Raw genomic sequence first — 18,941 nt, 5'->3', positions numbered from 1 at the left:
AGCTGACGCATGCGCTGTGCTGGTTGGGATCGGAGAAGAATTGTGTTGAGTTCTTCAAGGTCAGCCTACCTAGAATACAAATTTGTCTCACCATTCTTAGAAGTGCGCAAGGGCAGCCATCGCGTAAGTTCATTTTATTGCTGGTACAAATGGTGTAAACCGGATAATCGATTTAATACATTTTTGGGGGAGTTTTAAAATTAAGTTCGAATGCCAAAACATGCTCATCGCCCCTCTACCGCCCAAAACATGCCCACCGCCCCTCTACCGCCCAAAACAAGTTCACCGCCCCTCAGCATCCTCCCACCGCCCCCCGGGGGCCAGTGCCGCCCCCGTTGAGAACCAATGGTTTAGAGCTTTGCAGGTAAATATCAACCCATTGAATTGTGCCCAGAAGGAAACTGGCAGCCAGTACAGATGTTACAGTACAGGAATCTTAGGCTCCATGTATCTCACACTGTTCAGTAGCCTAGATGCTATATTTTGCATCAATTGCATTTTCTAGACACTTTTCAAGAGTAGCCTCATGTTTAACACATTACAGTAGTAAAGGTAAGTGCAGCATGAACTATTGTTAAGTCGTTTGCTCAGGAAAAGTCACAGTTGTGAATTGTGGAAACACATTCCTTGCATACCTGCAATTTGCCACTAGTGACAGTTGAGAACCAAGGAGCAAATAATGAACCTGATCTTTTTGAGGAATTATAATCCCATCTAGAGCAAGCTTCACCTCAGTGCCAGTTTCTTCCTGTGAGGTAGGTAAGGCTAAGAAAGTGACTGGTCCCAAATCACCCAGTGGGCTTCCATAGCTGAGAGTGGTTGTAGTACATCTTAATCACTATGCCACAATGTATCTCAGTTTATTTTTCAGTTCTGAAGCAAGTCCTCACCATATATTCCGATTATAAACATATTTCTCCAATAAGTATAGATGCTAAGCTGCTAACAGCTATCTTTGTTCATAGACTACAGCTTGGTCTTCTGACTATCCAGATTTATATGTGGCCAACAACTGATGTCATTATTTTAAATCAAAAGAGACAGAATCCATGTTTTCCTTGGAGGAGGCTCTTGATATGGTTTCTTGTACATTTCTGAACTTGAGTTTTGCATATTGCAGGTTCCCCAAGTTTATACTCTGGATAAACATGTTCAATACAACCCCAAGTCCATGTGTTAATAAATTGTGTGCTTTGTTGTATTATAAAAGATCATGGTAAACATCAAACTTATGGTAAAATCTCTTTTTTAAAAAAAATGCTTGTAAACTCTATTAGACATTGTGAAAATATTAAAGGGATAGTTGTAAAAGAAGAGTATTCAATTCTACTATATGTGGATGATATGCATTGTTTTACAGAAAAACCAGGATATTAATTCCTCATATTGTTAATATGAGAGTTTGGATGAAACTAATTATATAAATTGGAGGAAATCATAGTTAACACCACTGAGTATCAGTATTAATTTTGACATATGGAAGTTCAGATTGTGATCTAATTTCTTTGTTTATCCTTTTTATAGAGGAAAGCTTTCCCAACCGACAAATGTAAATGTATCTCCAATTTTGACATATAAATGAAATCACATCTAGTTACATACCTTTATGAGAGAGAAAAAAATCCCTTCACTGTCCTCCACTTTGTGCAAAAACAAGGTTGTAAGCTATACTGATGGCTGAAATGAGGGAATGGGGTGATAAGTTTTAAACAATGCATTCAGACAATACCAGGAATAACAGGAAGTTGAAAATTGCAGGGAAGAGAAGTGTGAAGTTTCCTTTGGTTGGCAAGGTAAAAATGTCAAGAATAGATTTTCAAGATACAAAAGCTCATATAAGTAGGTTTGTTGCAGAAAAGTTATGAAGCCAGTACAAAAAATTTCCAACAGGTACCATATATGAAATCCAAGCCCTATTTATAGTGAAATCAAAGTTAAAATGTTTGCACTTTCCTCCACCCAAGTGATGCATTAGGCTAGGCAACCTTGTCTTTTAGGCAGGAGGCGTAGTTTCTATCTGTCTCGTCTTGTATTAGGTTGTAGTGTTTGACTATGTGAGAACTATTTATCCCAGAGAGAGAAAAATGCCCCTGAAGCAAGTAAATGCAGTGCAAATAAATAATATTTTCAGGAGCATTACCTTTTCATTTCTAATGTTCTATTTCAAAAGAACTATAAATAATAGTAGGCACATTCTAGAGTTAAAGAAGTAAAAAAAATATTTTTCCTATGTAAATCGCTTAGAATTTGTAGAAAGAAAATCCACTATTTTGGCAAAGTATTTTGTGAATCATTTTACCTTTGTGGTCATTTGGCATTCCTTTATTTAGCATCATTTGTTGTTTTTGAATTCTTTTCTATTCCTTTATCCTTGTCTTGTCTTCTCTTGTCTGATACATGCTATAAGCCAGTACATAAGACCCATGACGTGTGAAAGGGCTAGAATTGACAAAAATACACCCAATTTGTTGTAGAGTTCACTAAAATCTGTATGCTTACATATGCAGGAAATTTGAACAATGATCTGTGATACTGTTGAGGACTTGTTTCATTTAAAATTCCATGATTCCAGTAGGAAAAGTTCACTTTCTAGATGAGGTTATGGGGAAACAGAAAACAAGCATAAGAAGATTGGCAGACTAGATGTTCCTGAAGGAGTGGGGATCGCATTGCGGCAGAGATCAGCAGCCAGACAGTGAATTCGGGCCATACAGTCTTTCTGGACAAGGAGAGATCGTGAGATTGCCCTCTTGCACTCCGGACAGCTGCTCCTCATGAAGAGACTACAGTAACTAAGGTTTTTTAGTGAGTTGAGCAGCTGGGAATCAAGAGATTTCAATCAAGCTCACAGCCATAATGAAGCCTATATGGACACAAGGTTCGCAAAAGCCTCACTTTCTTAAACACTTTCAGATGTAATCAATTCATAGCTAAAGAGACATTTTCTGAGTGGTAGGATAAGAGAAATCCACTTGATGAATCAACATTCTTTTTGGATTATAAAAGAAAAAGAAGGGGGGGGGCTTCATAGTTTTAAAAGCTTTTAGCAAAAGGCTTAACAGGGATTGCATGTAAGAAAGTTTAAAACAGATAAAGGGGATAGTAATTTTGAAAGATTAATTTTTGGTGGAAGTGCTTTTGAACAAACTGGAATTAAAATAGACAAATGGACTGGACCTTCATGGGAATGTTATTTGTTTACTATTAAAGAATGCAGACAATTGGTGGATTTTACAAAACAAAGATAAAGGTAATATGAGCCAGACTGTGATGCTGACTGTAACCATGGAGTGCCATTTGAGATGAAAATATTAAGGGTGCAGGAAGACAAAACAGAAAAAAAGGGAAAGCTTCCCTTTTACTCTTTCCCTTGTAATTGAGACACTTTCACTTTTGGATTACAATATCACAGTGGCAACACCAAAAAAGTAGCAAAAACAGCAGAGGGAAGAAGAGGATTGCTAGAGCAATCTGCAGAGAGAGGAATTACACCAGATTTGCCTCAGAAAATGTTTGAGGAAGTAGGCAATAAGTTGTCTGAATCATTTGATACTAAATTGACAGATTTTGAAAAAAGAGTGGATGAAAGACTTGTAAAGATGAAAGAGAAGATAAACAAAAAGCAAAAACACCTCCCCCCCCATTTTGTTAAGGCAAAGTCAGTGAGATTAAAAAGCAAAAAGAGTACAATTTGTAACAACTAGTTAGCTAAAATGTGATCAAGATAAACATATTGATCATTGCAACACAATGAAAAAGCAATCAAAGAGCTTGTGGCCCCTTAAACCTATACAACGCTTTTCTTCCTATTGATTTACAGTAGAGCGCTTCTCATTGTCATCCAACCATCGCTGTGCCAATATAACAGCAACTAAGACAGACGGTTGAATCGCCTTACTGATGGTTGCGTGAGGATAGCTGCAAAGCATTAGGCGAGGATGTGTGAACTTACTCATTGTGCTACCTACAGCCCAGGAAGCCTTGACCAAGCGTTAGGTCCGCTTAGAGCTGCTCCGCCGATTTAAACTCCTGAGGCGGGAACGATTGCCCGTAATAGCCAATCGCCATACAGTCATATCTTGAAGGGCACTTTCTTCGCCCGGTCACATTGCAGCCGATTACACATGTTTGTTCCCGCTGGTTGAGGCCTTGTGGCGCGCTTTTCCGAAGTTTCCCGTCAGTCCGGCCTCCTGAGCTCAGCGAGGTCTTTTCCGGGCCGCTGGAGCGGAGGGCATTCAGTCTCCCAGTTTCGGTTCTCGGACTCCTGCCGGCTCCCAGGCGCGAAAAACAGGCGAGGCCGATTCCTTCTCTACGTAGGCGGGCAGTTTGCCCTCCAGGGTCGCTGTCCCGTTGCTCCGAGCGGAGAGCCTTGACTGAGCGGGCTTGTGGCGGAGGGAGGTCGGAAGGAAAATAATCCTAGTTGTGTGTGTGTGTGCTAAGATTCTTCATGTGCTTTTTAAACTGCTGCTCCCCCTTCGCTTGACAGAAGGCCTTCGTGAGGCAGGCACCTTCCTCTCGGTGGGGAGTAATCTTGCTCTTTCCCTCTTGCTTACGGGGCCCGGGCGGCTCCTGGGGGCAACAGTTAAGCTCTCCTGGTCCCTCGTTTCCGTGAGCGCACACGCTGCGGAGGGAGAGGGAAAATGGAGGGCGCCAGCCCTGACCATGAATGCTTGGGCTATTAAAGGATTTCGCTAACATGATGCTGTTCATAAATGTAGGATTACAAGTTCCATCGTTCCCAAACTTCAAAGACACAGAGTGTGTCAGTTCAGTCAAGCTACAGAAACTTCAATCTCTTCAGTTGCTCCACTTGTTTTACCGTTTCAGTTTTACCCAACTGAAGAGACTGGGCAGGAGTAAAGGTGCCACCGTTTCACATCTGAAACATCCATTTTTCTGTGTCCTACTCGAGGCCAGTTAAGTTGCTTTTCTGCATATTAGCTGTTAAAGTCATAAACAGTAAATGGCCTACTGTTTAAGTAGTTTCTGTCTAAAATCAGGGGACTTAATTTATTGTATTGAGCCATGAAGAATACATGCATTAAAATACCAGAAATCAGACATTCACCTTATTTCACTGAACCTGAAAAAGACTTCCTAATGTTTTTATAAAAGATACTATTGGTCTAATATACTATGGCTTTGAAATACTGCACTGTGTTTTGTTCTACTTCAGTATTTAGTGATTTCTACACAGACATATAGAATTTGTAAAAGTTTAGCCATAATTACATCTATTTAAACATTTAGTGCTCTAAAATATAGTTACTGCTAATCAGTAGAAATTCTTTTGACAACTTATCCATGGGTATAATTATTGTGAAGTCTGGATTAGCATTTTCAAATTTAAAAAATCCTTTATTTTAATTGATCTGTACATCCTGTGTCATCCCTTAAAGAACCTACTTATACTGTGCTGTAATTATTAAGGATTACTGCAAGATTTGTGAAATCATAGGAGGGGAGCTGGGTTAGTCCATAGTAGCCAAAAATCAGAAAGAGTCTGATAGTACCTTCTAAGACTAACACATTTTATTATAGGGCATAAGCTTTTGTGAACTGCAACATCTGATTAAGTGAGCTGCTGCTCATGAAAGTTTATGCCTTATGCTAAAATTTCTGATTTTGGGAAGATTTATGGGTACTGAAAAGAGAAGAACTAAATGATGTGGGTTTTTTTCTTACACCATTGCAGTGCAATGCAAAGGGCTTCACGGCTGAAGAGAGAGCTGCAGTTACTGACCACAGAGCCACCACCAGGTATTACCTGCTGGCAGAATGGAAATCACATAAATGAACTTCGAGCCCGTATGTATATAAATATATACACACAAAATATTAGATTTTATTTATTTTTAGGTTGCAGTTGCAATTACCTTTTTAATGTGGGTTGCTTACAAGCCATATTTTTTAAAGGTCTAGCATCATTGTGTGAACGTACATTTCCTTTCATGCTTCTTAGACTCATACAGCATAGAATGCAAAGATTGGAAGGGACCTTGGAGATAATCTGGTCAAACTCCCTGCCTAGTACAGAAGCTACTACAATGGGCATCCCCAATGGATGATCATCTAGCCTCCAGCAAGAAAGATCCCATCACCTTTTAAGGCAGACTGTTCCATTGTTGAATAGCTTTTACCATTAGAAATTTATTTTATGTCCAAGTGAAATCTACTTCTGCATAATTTAAACTTACTATTTCATGTCCTGTCTTCTGGAATAACTTTGGACAATTCTGTCCTACCTTCTAAATGATAGCCCTTCAGATATTTGAAGACAGTTCTTATGTCTCTCTATAGTCTTCTCTAGGCTAAACATGCCCAACATCTGCAAGTTTTCCTCATACGTGTTTTCTTCATGAACCCTTATCATCTTGATGGCTGTCCTCTGTACTCTGACCCAATGATCTGCCTAATATCCAGTGCCATAAATGAATGCAATATTCTAGGTGTGGAACCATGACTTCTCTTGATCTTACATTTATGTTGCTGTGGTCTATAATTGCTTCTTTTGCAGTGCATCACATTGTTGACTCAGGTTCAGCTTGTGATACACCCAGATCCTTTTTCATGTAATGCTGCCCAGTATAATACCCCTTTCTTATATTCATGCCTTTGATTTTTTTTTTTAATCTAAATATAGGACTTTGCATTTGTCCCTGCTGAAATTCCTCTTGATAGTTTCTATCTGTTGTTTAGGATTTTATGTCTTAACAATTGTAATGATTGACATAGGTTGTATGGGGCCTTATTTTAGCTTGTCAAAATCCTCCTGACCTGTAATATTGTCCTATAAGATGCTTGCTATTCTTTTATCTTTCTGTCATCTGAATTTGATAAGCATATTTTCTAACCCCTCATCCAAGTCATTTATATATTCTTGTTTTCCTTTTGGTACCACATGAGGTAATTGAAGTTTTCAGTATATGTCCCTTGAACAAATGTGCAAATTATTGTAGCAAATTACTTTGCAAGAAAATAAGGCCTCATATAACCTATGTCAATCATTACAATTGTTAAGACATAAAATCTCTATGCTTTGTGTTATTACGTTAAAAATCAAGAATAAACCTCTGGTTTTCAGTGTCCTTATATGAAAGGATTATTTATTTAAAATTAAACCTATATTTCTTTGAGAGTATTTCAGACTGTAGGATGGAGAGGTAAGCATCACTAAATCACTGTAGGATGGAGAGGTAAGCATCCAGTGATCTCCAGGAGCAAGTGAGAATGATACTGGGCAAAATAACTTTTTGACTGAAATAAAAGAATTTGCATTTTGGTAAAATCATATATGTTTGTAATTTGAGAGTAACATATTACAGAGTTCTAATAGATGAGGGTAAAAAGCTGACATTCTGTGTTCTGATGGTTGAGTTTGTTTTGAATGATGATAGTTACCAATTGCAGGGCTAAAAAACAGCTATGGCATGTGGAAGAGATTGACACTGACTATTGCTTAGTGCCAGTCATCTGTAGATTTATAAATGGGGCTATATGAATTTCTCATTTTATTGTATGATCTTGAATTATGCAGTTAATTGGTGTTTTTAAATATGTGCTTATTTTGCATAGTTTATTCTTCTCTTCCCTTGAATAACTCTTTCATGCCCTGCCTTACTGGAAAGCTTCTTAGGGTTATGTAGGTCTTTGATGTGATTCCAACAGGGTGCTTCAGAGCACATGGTGGTAGGAATACAGAGCCTGATTGCTTTTTAAAGCCATCACATCTTTTCTTGTGTGTGCTGCTGTGTACTGTGAAGCTCTGCCTTACTGGAAAGCTTGTTAGGGTTATGCAGGTCTTTGGATTTGATTCTCAAAGGGTGCTTCAGAGCACATGGTGGTAGGAATACAGAGCCTGATTGCTTTTTAAAGCCATCACATCTTTTCCTGTGTATGCCGCTGTGTACTATGAAGCAACTTTTTGCAACTGAATCTAAGGCACGCACAGTCTTAAAGCTTATATTTATGTATCTTTGAACTTTATATTCCCAGATTTCTCTATTTAGTAATAGCTAATAATACATTATAAACAATAAACTTAAAATATATTCAAGAACAATCCCAATAATCTTAAAACATAAAAAGAAACCAGTAGCTGTCAGAATTTACTTCTCATTTCAGAAAGTAATTAAAGTTTTAATAATTAAAACAGACACACGTCTCTGTTTTCTGAGATTTCTAGTTCATTTCCCATAAGTTTCAATCCTTTTTACATACAAACATCTGTTCTTATGAATCTGTTTATCATGGTTCTATTTATACTTAAGGGATTTGAGCACATACGATTTTCTCCTATTCTGCCCTTCCCTCCCTCCCCATTTATCCTCACAATAAAGGAACCTGCATTGCTAATGTAGGAGAAAGATGTGTGTCTGTGTATTTCTGTGTGTATGTGTAATGTAAAAGATAAAAAACCTTTGATCATTTTATAATAGGAAATAGAAGAGTTCCTCATTTTTCAAATACAGTGATACCTCGGGATACGAACACCTCTGCTTGCGAATTTTTCGGGTTACGACCAGCTCCGGCCCCAAAATTTTACCTCGGTTTGCGAACTCCGCCTCGGGGTACGAGCCATTTTCCGCCCGTGCCACGTGGTCCGCGGCCATTTTCTGCCCGTGCCACGTGGTCCGCGGCCATTTTTCCGCCCGTGCCACGTGGTCCGCGGCTGTTTTTCCGGCCCTGCCGCGTGGTCTGCGGCCGTTTTCACACCGCGCCGGGCTGTTTTCGCGCCGCGCCGGGCCGGGCCGTTTTCGCGCCGCGCCGCGCTGCACCCGGCCATTTTCGCGCCGCACCACGCCGCTTTCCGTGTGGTCCGTGGATGCCAGAACGGATTAACTAACGGTAATTACATTGAACCTTATGGGAAATTGCCTCGGGTTGCGACCAAATTCGGGCGGAGGGCGGAACGGATTAACCGGATTTACATTGAACCCTATGGGGAAATTTGCCTCGGGGTGCGACCAAATTCAGAGGGCGGAACGGATTAACCGGATTTACATTGAACCCTATGGGGAAATTTCCTTCGGGTTACGACCAACTCGGGATACGCCCAGAGTCACGGAACGGATTAAGTTCGTATCCCGAGGTACCACTGTAGTTTGTTGTAGTTCATATAGTTCAAGGAAGTGCTATTCATTTTCTGTTTTGGTGCTGTTTTTCTTTCTACTTAGAAACCTTTATTTGCGATTGTGGAAATCCTCTCTTGGAAGAACTGAATGTATCCTTATCTAAGTTGTAATTTCCATTCAAAAATTAGTTTCCAATTTTGAATAATAGTTTCCAACTTTGAATAATAGCTAATTATCAGACTCTTTGGAACTCTTCTTTGTTCCTAGTCTGCTGAATTTCTTGAATAGAATGGATTTTAAAGAAATTATTATTGTGACTTCTTAGATCTAACTCTGATTGTTTTTTACAGTGGGTGCAACAGTTACTTAAAGAGGTCAGTATTGACACAGTTAATATCTCTCTCTTTTAGAAATATTAGGATGTGCAAACACCCCATATGAAAAAGGAATTTTTGACTTGGAAGTAGTTGTGCCTGAAAGGTAAATGGTGAATCCTTTTCTTTAATGCAGCAATGTATTTAGAAAATATGTTCCTGAAATGTAAAACAAATCATGGCCATATAAAGGGGCCAATTTCGTCTAGTGGTTAAGGCACCAGGCTAGAAACTAGAAGGCTGTGAGTTCTAGTCCCGCCTTAGGCATGAAAGCTGGCTGGGTGACTTTGGGCCAGTTACTCTCTCTCAGCCCAACTCACCTCACAGGGTTGTTGTTGTGGGGAAAATAGGAGGAGGAAGGAGTTTCAGGTATGTTCATGCCTTGAGTTATTTATAAAAATAATAAAGGCGGGATAAAAAAAATTAAAATATAAATCTACAATAGGCATATTAACTATGGATCTTCAAAAGATTAGAATAGGAACTAGAGAGTTGTCAATGAACTGCTGTGTAGTAAATTTAGTAACAAGTTATTGGGATTTATAAGTTGAAAAATGGCTTGGGAATAAAGAACTATAGATTGTAACCTGTTAAAAAGTCTTACTTTTCTAACATGAGAACTATTTCTGAAATAGGTATCCATTTGAACCTCCAAAAATGCGCTTTCTTACTCCCATTTACCATCCCAACATTGACTCGGCTGGAAGAATTTGCCTGGATGTTCTTAGATTACCACCCAAGGTAATGCACTGCATCACTTCTCTTATAAATTGCAGTCCTATTATCCTTAAGAGAATGGCTCAGAAACACTTTTTTTAAACCAAGAATGGAAAGAGAAGTCCATAATTGAGGGAGAGGTCCAACCTCAGATATTATCTCCCAATGTCCAAAGAATTCTTTGTAATTTCACTTTCAAACATCTTTGAAACTGATAATGGATCAAAGCTTGCATCAATATTTCCTGCTGGTTTTACTGGGAGGAAATTTTATAACTTTTTTAAGACTCTGGAATAATGAATAGCAGGGATTGCACTCTTTCTTCTCAGCTTGTGGAAACAGGGCTTTGGTTTTATCTGTAGCTCTACTATCAGTAATGGGCAGAAGGAATAACCTTGAGGAACAAGAGGAAGAGCCTGAACCAGACAATGGTCAGATAAAAGAAATCTGAATCAGGGGCAGAAATATAATTTGAGAAAGCGTCTCAGTTATGAGCCTCCGTAGTTCTCATGAAGATAAAAGGAGGGGGGGGGGAAGCACATTCAGACTTGCAAGATTCTGTTACTATAACCTTATAATAAAAGTAGTATTAGCTTGTGTGTTTTTGGTTTGCAAGCTTGGTCTACCTTGGAGGGCTGACACTATTTCTACTATTTTAGATAAAATTATACTACCATGTAGTGTATACTATGACAGCTGCAATGGATACCCGATATAAATGTCTTTATCTGTGCAGGACGCAGTTCCTGGCATGCATACTAATACAAAGAGATCACTTGCTGGGATTGCCCTGCTGAAGCAATTTTGTTGTAAAACTTTTTATGAGCCTTTAAAAAATGCTATTTTATGTGTGTGATGGTATTTTTGCAATATGTTTATTTGACTATATACATGGATAATAGCAAAGCTCTGGACTATAGTCAAAACCAGAAACCTAAAAACTAGAAAGTTACCAATTCTGTGTGTTTTTTTTAAAAAGCACATCAAGATGGGCAAAACTTGCTCACTTCCATCCTCCAGCAGCTCAATGTATATTAAGCATATTCAGTGATTTCTAGGAGCCACTGAATATTGGAAAAGAAAACTGGTGTGTACATCAACTTACCTGAGCACCTTAGGGCTGCCTTAGAGGAAGTGTATGTTTGACTGGTTAGAAGGTGAAGAAGTGCATGTCTGTTAAGAGGTGAGATTACTCTGCAACCTTTTTTGTTGCAGATTACACTTCTATAACTTGGGAGCTAGTAGTTGGAACATTCAGTCTGCAATGATACCTGAAAAATCTTGGAGAGTAGCTTACTTAATATCTTTCTCCAATATATTTTTTCTTCTATTTTTGCTTGGAAGGGTGCTTGGAGGCCATCCCTGAACATTGCTGCTTTGCTAACTTCCATCCAGATCCTTATGAATGAACCCAATCCTGATGACCCTCTCATGGCTGATATAGTAGGTTTCATTTTTTTAGTTAATTGGAATGTATTGGACTTTAGGAGTTAAACTGCATGCTTTACAAGGAGATACATTGCATGTTGTGATTTCTTGGTATTTATTTGCATGATATTCTTCACATACTAAGTCAATGCATACAATTTATGGTATGGTAAAACATGCTAATAGAATTTTTCAATGTTCATGCTTCAAAATGCACATATATGTTACATGCAATATATAAACCATTAGGGCCTCTTTCAAAGTTTAGTCTTTATGTATCTATAAGGTTAAGTCTTCCATGCTGTCTGATAAATCTGTCATCAAACATACTATAGTCTTATGATAGGCTATAATTATCCTTCTCTTGTCCTTTTTTATTATGTCTAGTCTTCAGAGTATAAATACAACAAGCAAGCATTTCTCAAAAATGCCAGACAATGGACAGAAAAATATGCAAGCCAGACAACAATGGTAAGATATATACATCATTTCTGTTACAAAGGAATGGGGTGTTGGTTAATCTTCACATGTGCAGTCTTGCTGTGCTCAATGAAATCTGCATCTCATAATTGTCTATCTTCCTGTAATTGAGTTTGTGGAGTTATAGTGTCATGAATGTGCCATGGTGTACAAGTGCCTCAATTATATCTTTGCCAGGAAAAAAAAGTGTTTTCTAGGATGGCAATATAAGAGAAGTTTGGGTTCCTGGCCAGGTTAGCATAACTCAAAACTTCAAGGAAAAATACAGAGATTTTCTAACTGACAACTTATTGTATTATATCATCATCATCATCATCATCTTAATGCCTGATCTTGTAAAACATGCCTTGGGTAAAAAAGGGTTTGGAATTTATCATATTATAACCATATTTTATTTGGAATTCTGTTAGGCATGTGACTCAGCAATACATATGCTTAATGTATGAGGAAAATAAAAGTAGTCCTCAGGTTACTACCATTTGTTCAGCAACCATTCAAAGTTACAACAATGCTGAATGAATGATGGTTACAACCAGTCCTTGGAATTCCAGCTGTCCCTGCTCCCCCATGGTCACATGATTGCAATCTGGGCACTTGGCAGCCAGCTCACACTTATGACTTCTTGTAGTACCCACAATCACGTGATCGCCATTTGTGACCATCCCTGCTGGCTTCCCCAGAAAGTCAGCAGGGAAGGTCACAGGTTGCTGGGGTAAGCCTCCCACACCCATGTGCTCTCTCCTAGCCCCTCTGCACTTATGCTGCGATGACCACTCACCCCTGTGCATCTTCCCTGAGCCTCACCATGCCCCCCTTGCGCCCCATGCACCCTCCCTGAGCCTCGCCGCACCTCCCTCACATCCTCATGAAATCTTCCTGATCCTCACCATGCCTCCCATGCACCCTTGCGCACCCTCACCATCCTCCCTTGCACCCTCGTGCATCCTTGCTGACCTTGTTGCGCCTCCATCACCACATCTCCCACACACCCTCTCTGAACCTCGCTGTGCCTCCCTTGCACCCTTTCACACCCACTCATATCCTCCCCAAGCCTTGCCACACCTCCCTCGCAGTCTTGCACACCCCCTTGCACTCTGCCCCACCCAGCAGCAGCACTTACCTGCCTGCCGGCCTGCTTGCTAACCATCTGGGACTTGTAACTTCCTGCCAGCTTCCCCGCTGACTTGGTTGTGGGAAGCTGGCAGGAAGTTACATCACCTAAGGACCCTGGGATTCAGTTAGCAATGGCAACTGGGACTGCAGGGATTGCTATCACTAAGTGATGTGTTTGTACTTTACGACCACATTGCTTAGCGATGGCAATTCCGGTCGTAATTGCCATTGTAAGTTGAGGGCTACCTGTAGCATAATGCAGATTCTTGATGTTTCTCTATTTTTAAAACCATGGTTCAATCCAGCCTTCCTCAATATACAGCATATACTGTAGGTTGAATAAATAAGGAATAGGTATACAGCCTTGTTGCACTCCTTTGCTGACTTGGAACTAGTGTGTTTTGCCACATTCTGCCCAAACTGACTTTCTGACCTGTGTATAGATTTCTCATGAGGACAGTGAAATATTCTGGGACTCCCATTTTTCTAAGGTCATTCCATAGCTTGACATGGTCGACACAATTTCTATAATCAATGAAGCATATATTAATTTTTGGGGGGTATTTTTTGGCTTTATCCAGTGTGCATCTGCAATAATGTCTCTTATTCCTCAACCTTTTCTAAAACCAGGTTGAATATCTGGTATTTCCCTTTCCATGTAGGGCTCTGATCTGCATTGGATGATCCTAAGTATTATTTTGTTAGTATGTAAAATCAAGGATATTGCATGATACAGGTAGTCCACACTTAACAACAGTAATTGGGACCGGAAACTCCATCGCCAAGCAATGTGGTTGTAAAGCACAACATCAAGTGATCGCACCGACTTACAACAGCAGTTGCAGCAGTTCCAGTTGCTGTCATTAGGCAAATCCTGCGGGGTTGCAACGTTCTGTGGTTGACATTTGCGACTACCTGTTGGATTCTCCATTGACTTTGCCTGTCGGAAACCAGCAGTGAAGGTCGCAAATGGCAAACACATGACTGTGGGACGCTGTGACCACAGTCACATAATTGTGAGCTAGTTGCCAAGCACCTGAATCGTGACCACGTGACCACAAGGGATGTTGCAACAGCCACAACTACGAGGAACAGTCATAAGTCCCCTCATTCAGCACTGTTGTAACTTCGAACGGTCACTGAACAAGGACGACCTGTTGTTTGCACATTCTTTTAAGCCTCCTTTCTTTATAATGATACGTATGCTGACTTGCAATCTTTTGGCCACTTCGTCATTCTCCATATTTGGTGACATGCTTTGGTTAGAACTTTTACTGATTCTTCTGTTGCCATATGGAGGATCTGGAAATATTCCATCAGTTCCTGTAGCCTTCTGGTGATTATCAGAGCACTCATCTAATTACTTCTTTTAGTGCTACAGGTTTGTGCCAATAGAGAATATTTTGAAAGGCATCTTGGATGTCGACGTTGCTACTGCCCAAAATTTCAGTACTGTATACTTCTTCAGTCTTTGTTTGACCTTCTCTGAATCAATTCCTGTCTGTCCATTGGTGTCCTTGAATATACCAATTTGAGGTTGGAACCTCCTTCTGTGTTTAGTGATCTTTTGGAAGACTTCCTGTTTGTCTGTGTCTGTTTCCCAGTTTTGATGTCTTTATATATGTCATTGTAATATCGCTTCTTGTCTCTCCTAACAGCTCTCTGAAATTCTTTATTTAAGTTCTTTCCTGAGATCTTTGTCTTGGCTTCTTTTTTTGGCAATTTCCAAAGAACAAAATAATGCCTTGCCATTTTCACTGACATGATCATCCAGTTCCAGCATCTTCCTGTAATGCTGCTTCTGATATAGCTGCCTGCTTTTTGCAGCTGGAATGACCTTCATGTCTTGGCATACGCTTCTGGTGTTCTTCACTCAGTCCTTCCCAGGAACATTCCCCACATCATGTTGAGGCAGCATAGCAGGACTTGGATAGCAGGAAATTTTTGAATCATAGTTTAGAGAAAAAGAGCTGAATTATTATTATTATTAAAACTTTTAACCATATAGATAATGGCCACAAACCAAGAACAGTTGTAGCAAAAAACTTTTTTATGTTCCAGTAAAGCAAGGGTGTGCAACCTCTCAGCTATATGTTGGTTCTCCCTGATCCAAGATAGATTCCAGGTCGCTGGACAGCAGGGAACCAGTTTTAGTAGCTTCAGTTTTCTTCCAAGGAAGGAGTAGCAAACTGCTGCATTTTGACTCTTGTTGGGTTTCCCAAGCAAAGGAAAAATTCAGGATGGTTTGGAGGGTTGATAGACTAGGCATCCTAATCTTCTTCCAGCAATCATAGTGGGAGAAACGTGTGTGTGTGTTTGAGAGAGAGAAAAGTGAATTAGAGTATGTGAAACAGAGTAAAACAATATAGTGTAGGAATAATATACTGGCACATGTATATATGTTTGAATATCCAAATACTTATATACACGTGCACATCCTGATGTGGTAGCCAGTGTGGTCTTTGAATTTAAGAAGAATGCAAAAGAACATGAAGTAGCTTTCAGTAATTAATAGTTCTATGTTTTATTTGTGATCAAACTTCTATTGCTGGGGTAAAGAAAGTATTGTAATTACACAGTTGAAACACCAGAGGGCACCTGGTCCTTAAATAATATTATTACTGCGATAGTGCTTTTTTCTTCTAAATAAAGAAAATGCTGGGATGAAAATGATTTTTTTTTTGTATCTCAAACTGACATAAATAAAATATTGATTTGTAATTTGTAGAAGGAATTCTTTGTTTCTATTAGTTTTGAAGTGGTATTTCTGTCCAGAATTTACCCCCTAAATAATAATGGCCTTTCGTTGTAATAAAGATGTGATCTACAGAAAATGTATAAAAACTCATACCTCAGGAGTTTCGGAAAATAATTTATTCATTCCCCACAGAAATATAGTTCTGTAATAGAGAACGACGAAGGAAAGAACTTTTTTTCTCCTGCAGTTTGATGATTGTATTACTGAATCTGATAAACTATAAAATAGGATACCTAAGTAATCTGTAGTGAATTGCAAGAATATGTGTGTATTTAAGGAACAGAGAACTGACTCTGAAGTTCTAAGCTGGGAAGCTTACATTCTTGCAATATATGAATAAAGCTATTCATTCTTTGAGCAACTATGAACAGGTAATGAAACAGTCTTTTCCCATCTCATTGTTTTTCTTTGATACTGTTTCAGCCTTTAGAAATCAACGAAGAAAATCACAAAAGCGGGACTGACCTCCCAAAAGATTCCAGTGTTTCCCAGAAAAGGAAAGGAAGCAATATAAGTGGATTGTCCAAAAAATCTCGCTTAGAAACATAATGATTTCCTGCTATAGTACTTCAGTGGCTGTTGCTGTTTGTTCTTAGTGTAATTTTCCATCCTTTAAATAGGCTTGATGCAATTAATATACTGTTTACTCATTATGTAATGCTAGTCTTATTGTGTCAGTGACATGATGTCCAGTGTGGCATATTATTTAAAAATCTTCTTACACTATTTCTGTAGCATACTTTAATCTTTCCGTGAAGAGTATCTTCCACTGTACTTTGTGTATATTTAGAATGAAAGCATGAATAAATAGTAATTTGAATTTGTTATGACTGATGTCATGAATGGATTGTAAACAGTTGCTTTTGATAGTTAAAAATGCTATGTGGTTTCTTCATCTTCACTTGCTACACTATGAATAAATATAAAGATGTATATACTTGCTGTTTTTCAGCTTTGGAAGTCATACTATACTTTTGGCAAACTGCATATTGGTCTGAACAACTCAGACTTTCAAGGATGAATCCATCCATCCATACATTTAAATGTATTTTCATTAGTAGGAAAAAACTAAGGCTTTATCCAGTTGTAGAATAGTTGGTTAGAGGGAGAAAGAAACTGTAAGAACCATATGAATGCTATAACCCTGACCTCATTTGAACATGTCGATTTTTTCCCACCTGGCTTTTGGTTTTCTTTCTAGCAGACCTACAGTATATTAACTCTGATATGTGATATGAAACTACACTGCAGCAAGCCTGCTGTTATACAGAGTGAATTAGGGGAACCCCTATCATTTCTCATTTTACAGTTTGGGAATGTAAATGTTTAGTTTACAGCCATGTGCCAATTTTAGAATCTCCAGATGTTTAGATATACTTTATTGGGCACTAGAAGAAGAAGAGCTTCACCTTAAATTTCTTTGCAGCTACTTGATTTTGAGGGACGTTTCTTCCCATTATATGCTTTCTCTAAATTTAGGGTTAACAATGGATACAAAACCATCAAAAGAAATTGATTTTTTTTTCATTTCAAAGAGGTAGACGAGGGAGTTTTGTACATATGTGTGAATATAGATCCTTAGTCCTGTGTACATGTTCAGTTTGTAGCAGTACACACAATCTATTCGAAATACTTCTGCAAGATTCCATTCCTCATGCTTTTGTATTTGCTCTCTAGCTTTTTTTTCTCTTTTAATAGTCAGTATGCTCTGGCTGGTAAGCATGCTCAGTTTTCATTAGGTTCTTTATATAAGTGGTAATGGGAATTGCCTACAGACCTATTATTCCCCAGTGGACCTGCTTCAGCCAAAATTCTGGTTGCATATGTCATCTGTGTACATGCAGTTAGAAGAAAATAAATATTCAGCGAATTCTTTAGAACACATTGCACATTTCCTGCAAAGCACATAGTAAACTATACAATTATAGACATTTACCAAAAAGCAGGGTTTGGATTTTATTGTATCATATAATCTCTATATCCTTAAAATTCGGTGATCTCTTAAAATCTTGATTTTATTTTCATTTATACCAGGTCTGTCCTAACACTGACATGTAAAAATACTTAATTGCCATATTATATTATTACCATATTATCAGTCTGTATTTTTGTTAAAAATATGTTCTGAACTACTATTTGAAGGTAATAAATAAACTTAGATTTACAGTATTTTCAGAACTGGAAAACCTGAATTTAAGTCATAACATCTTCAACAGCTGTTCACAACCCATTTCTAATAAACTGCAGCTTTCTATGTGTCAGTGTGTTTGCTTCCTGTTCTGCCAGGCACACTTGCATAATAGTTTTTTGGGTTTTTACAATACAGATTCCACTGATCCATTCTGAATTCAATTTGTGTAAGCAGATAAAAGGTGTGTGTTTGCATGCAGAAGTTCAGTAGTTTAAAAATGCTTGATGCAGATTTACAGCTACTTGTGGATGAAAATATTTTCATAACATAGTTATATCTAATAGATGAATTTTAAAAAATCATTATTTTCTTCTTGATTATTTAAATAAAGTCACTGATTTAAAGTCAGCCAACCTTGAAGAGTTAGACCATTTTTTTTTTTTTTTAATCTGCACTCAGTCGTTACCAACTCTGCAGTGACTGCTTTTTGGACGAGTCCTTTGCAGTTTTCAAGGCAAGGTGTTTCGGAAGTGGTTTGCCATTGCCTCCTTCCTAGAGCAGAGCCCACCTGGCGAGCACAGGAGGCGGGGTTTCCATTGCTTTGCGCCTTTTTCGGGCGAGCGTGGCTTCCGCGCTACCGGCAACCGGTCCCGACTCCTTTTGCAAGGTGCCGCCAGCATTTTTCCTCCCACCGGAGTGAGAGTACCCATTTATCTGCTCATGTAAGTTTTCGAACTGTTGGGTTCACAGGAACTGGGGGAGGAAGCAGGAGCTCACTCTGCTATGCGAAGGCTGGGCTCGAACTGCCAAAGTGTCGACCATTTCTGGCCGGCAACTTTCAGCATCATTAAGCCGCTGCGCCACTG

The 18,941-nt window shown here is 38.9% G+C and overlaps 1 protein-coding gene across 6 annotated transcripts; it reads left to right on the top strand.

The window, feature by feature from the left end:
• Positions 1-18,202, top strand: UBE2T (ubiquitin conjugating enzyme E2 T). 6 transcript variants are annotated; one of them, XM_088153746.1, is made up of 7 exons: positions 1-123; positions 5,696-5,760; positions 9,485-9,554; positions 10,084-10,189; positions 11,510-11,608; positions 11,981-12,064; positions 16,368-18,202. In XM_088153746.1, exons 2-7 carry the CDS (start codon positions 5,700-5,702, stop codon positions 16,491-16,493), a joined length of 546 nt encoding a protein of 181 aa, XP_088009872.1. In that variant the 5' UTR covers positions 1-123; positions 5,696-5,699; the 3' UTR covers positions 16,494-18,202. The 6 variants fall into 6 exon arrangements, with proteins under 6 accessions (XP_088009872.1, XP_088009871.1, XP_025022699.1 ...); XM_088153745.1 differs by having other exon boundaries at positions 2-123; positions 5,696-5,808; XM_025166931.2 differs by lacking the exon at positions 1-123 and adding an exon at positions 4,079-4,398.
• Positions 18,203-18,941: the final 739 nt, after the last annotated feature.

This window comes from Python bivittatus, unplaced genomic scaffold (genome assembly GCF_059951505.1).
Source record: "Python bivittatus isolate LINGU-HERP-01145 unplaced genomic scaffold, Pbiv_v1 ctg000700_np1212, whole genome shotgun sequence".
Lineage (NCBI taxonomy): Eukaryota > Metazoa > Chordata > Lepidosauria > Squamata > Pythonidae > Python > Python bivittatus.
The sequence above is the reverse complement of the archived record's forward strand: the minus strand, read 5'-3'. Positions and strand labels throughout refer to the sequence as shown.

Coding starts and splice junctions, on each gene's coding strand:
- UBE2T (XM_088153745.1), top strand. CDS start 5,700: ATGCAAAGGGCTTCACGGCTGAAGAGAGAGCTGCAGTTACTGACCACA. Junction 5,809..9,484: donor CATAAATGAACTTCGAGCCC/GTATGTATATAA, acceptor TCTCTCTTTTAG/AAATATTAGGATGTGCAAAC. Junction 10,190..11,509: donor TTCTTAGATTACCACCCAAG/GTAATGCACTGC, acceptor TTTGCTTGGAAG/GGTGCTTGGAGGCCATCCCT.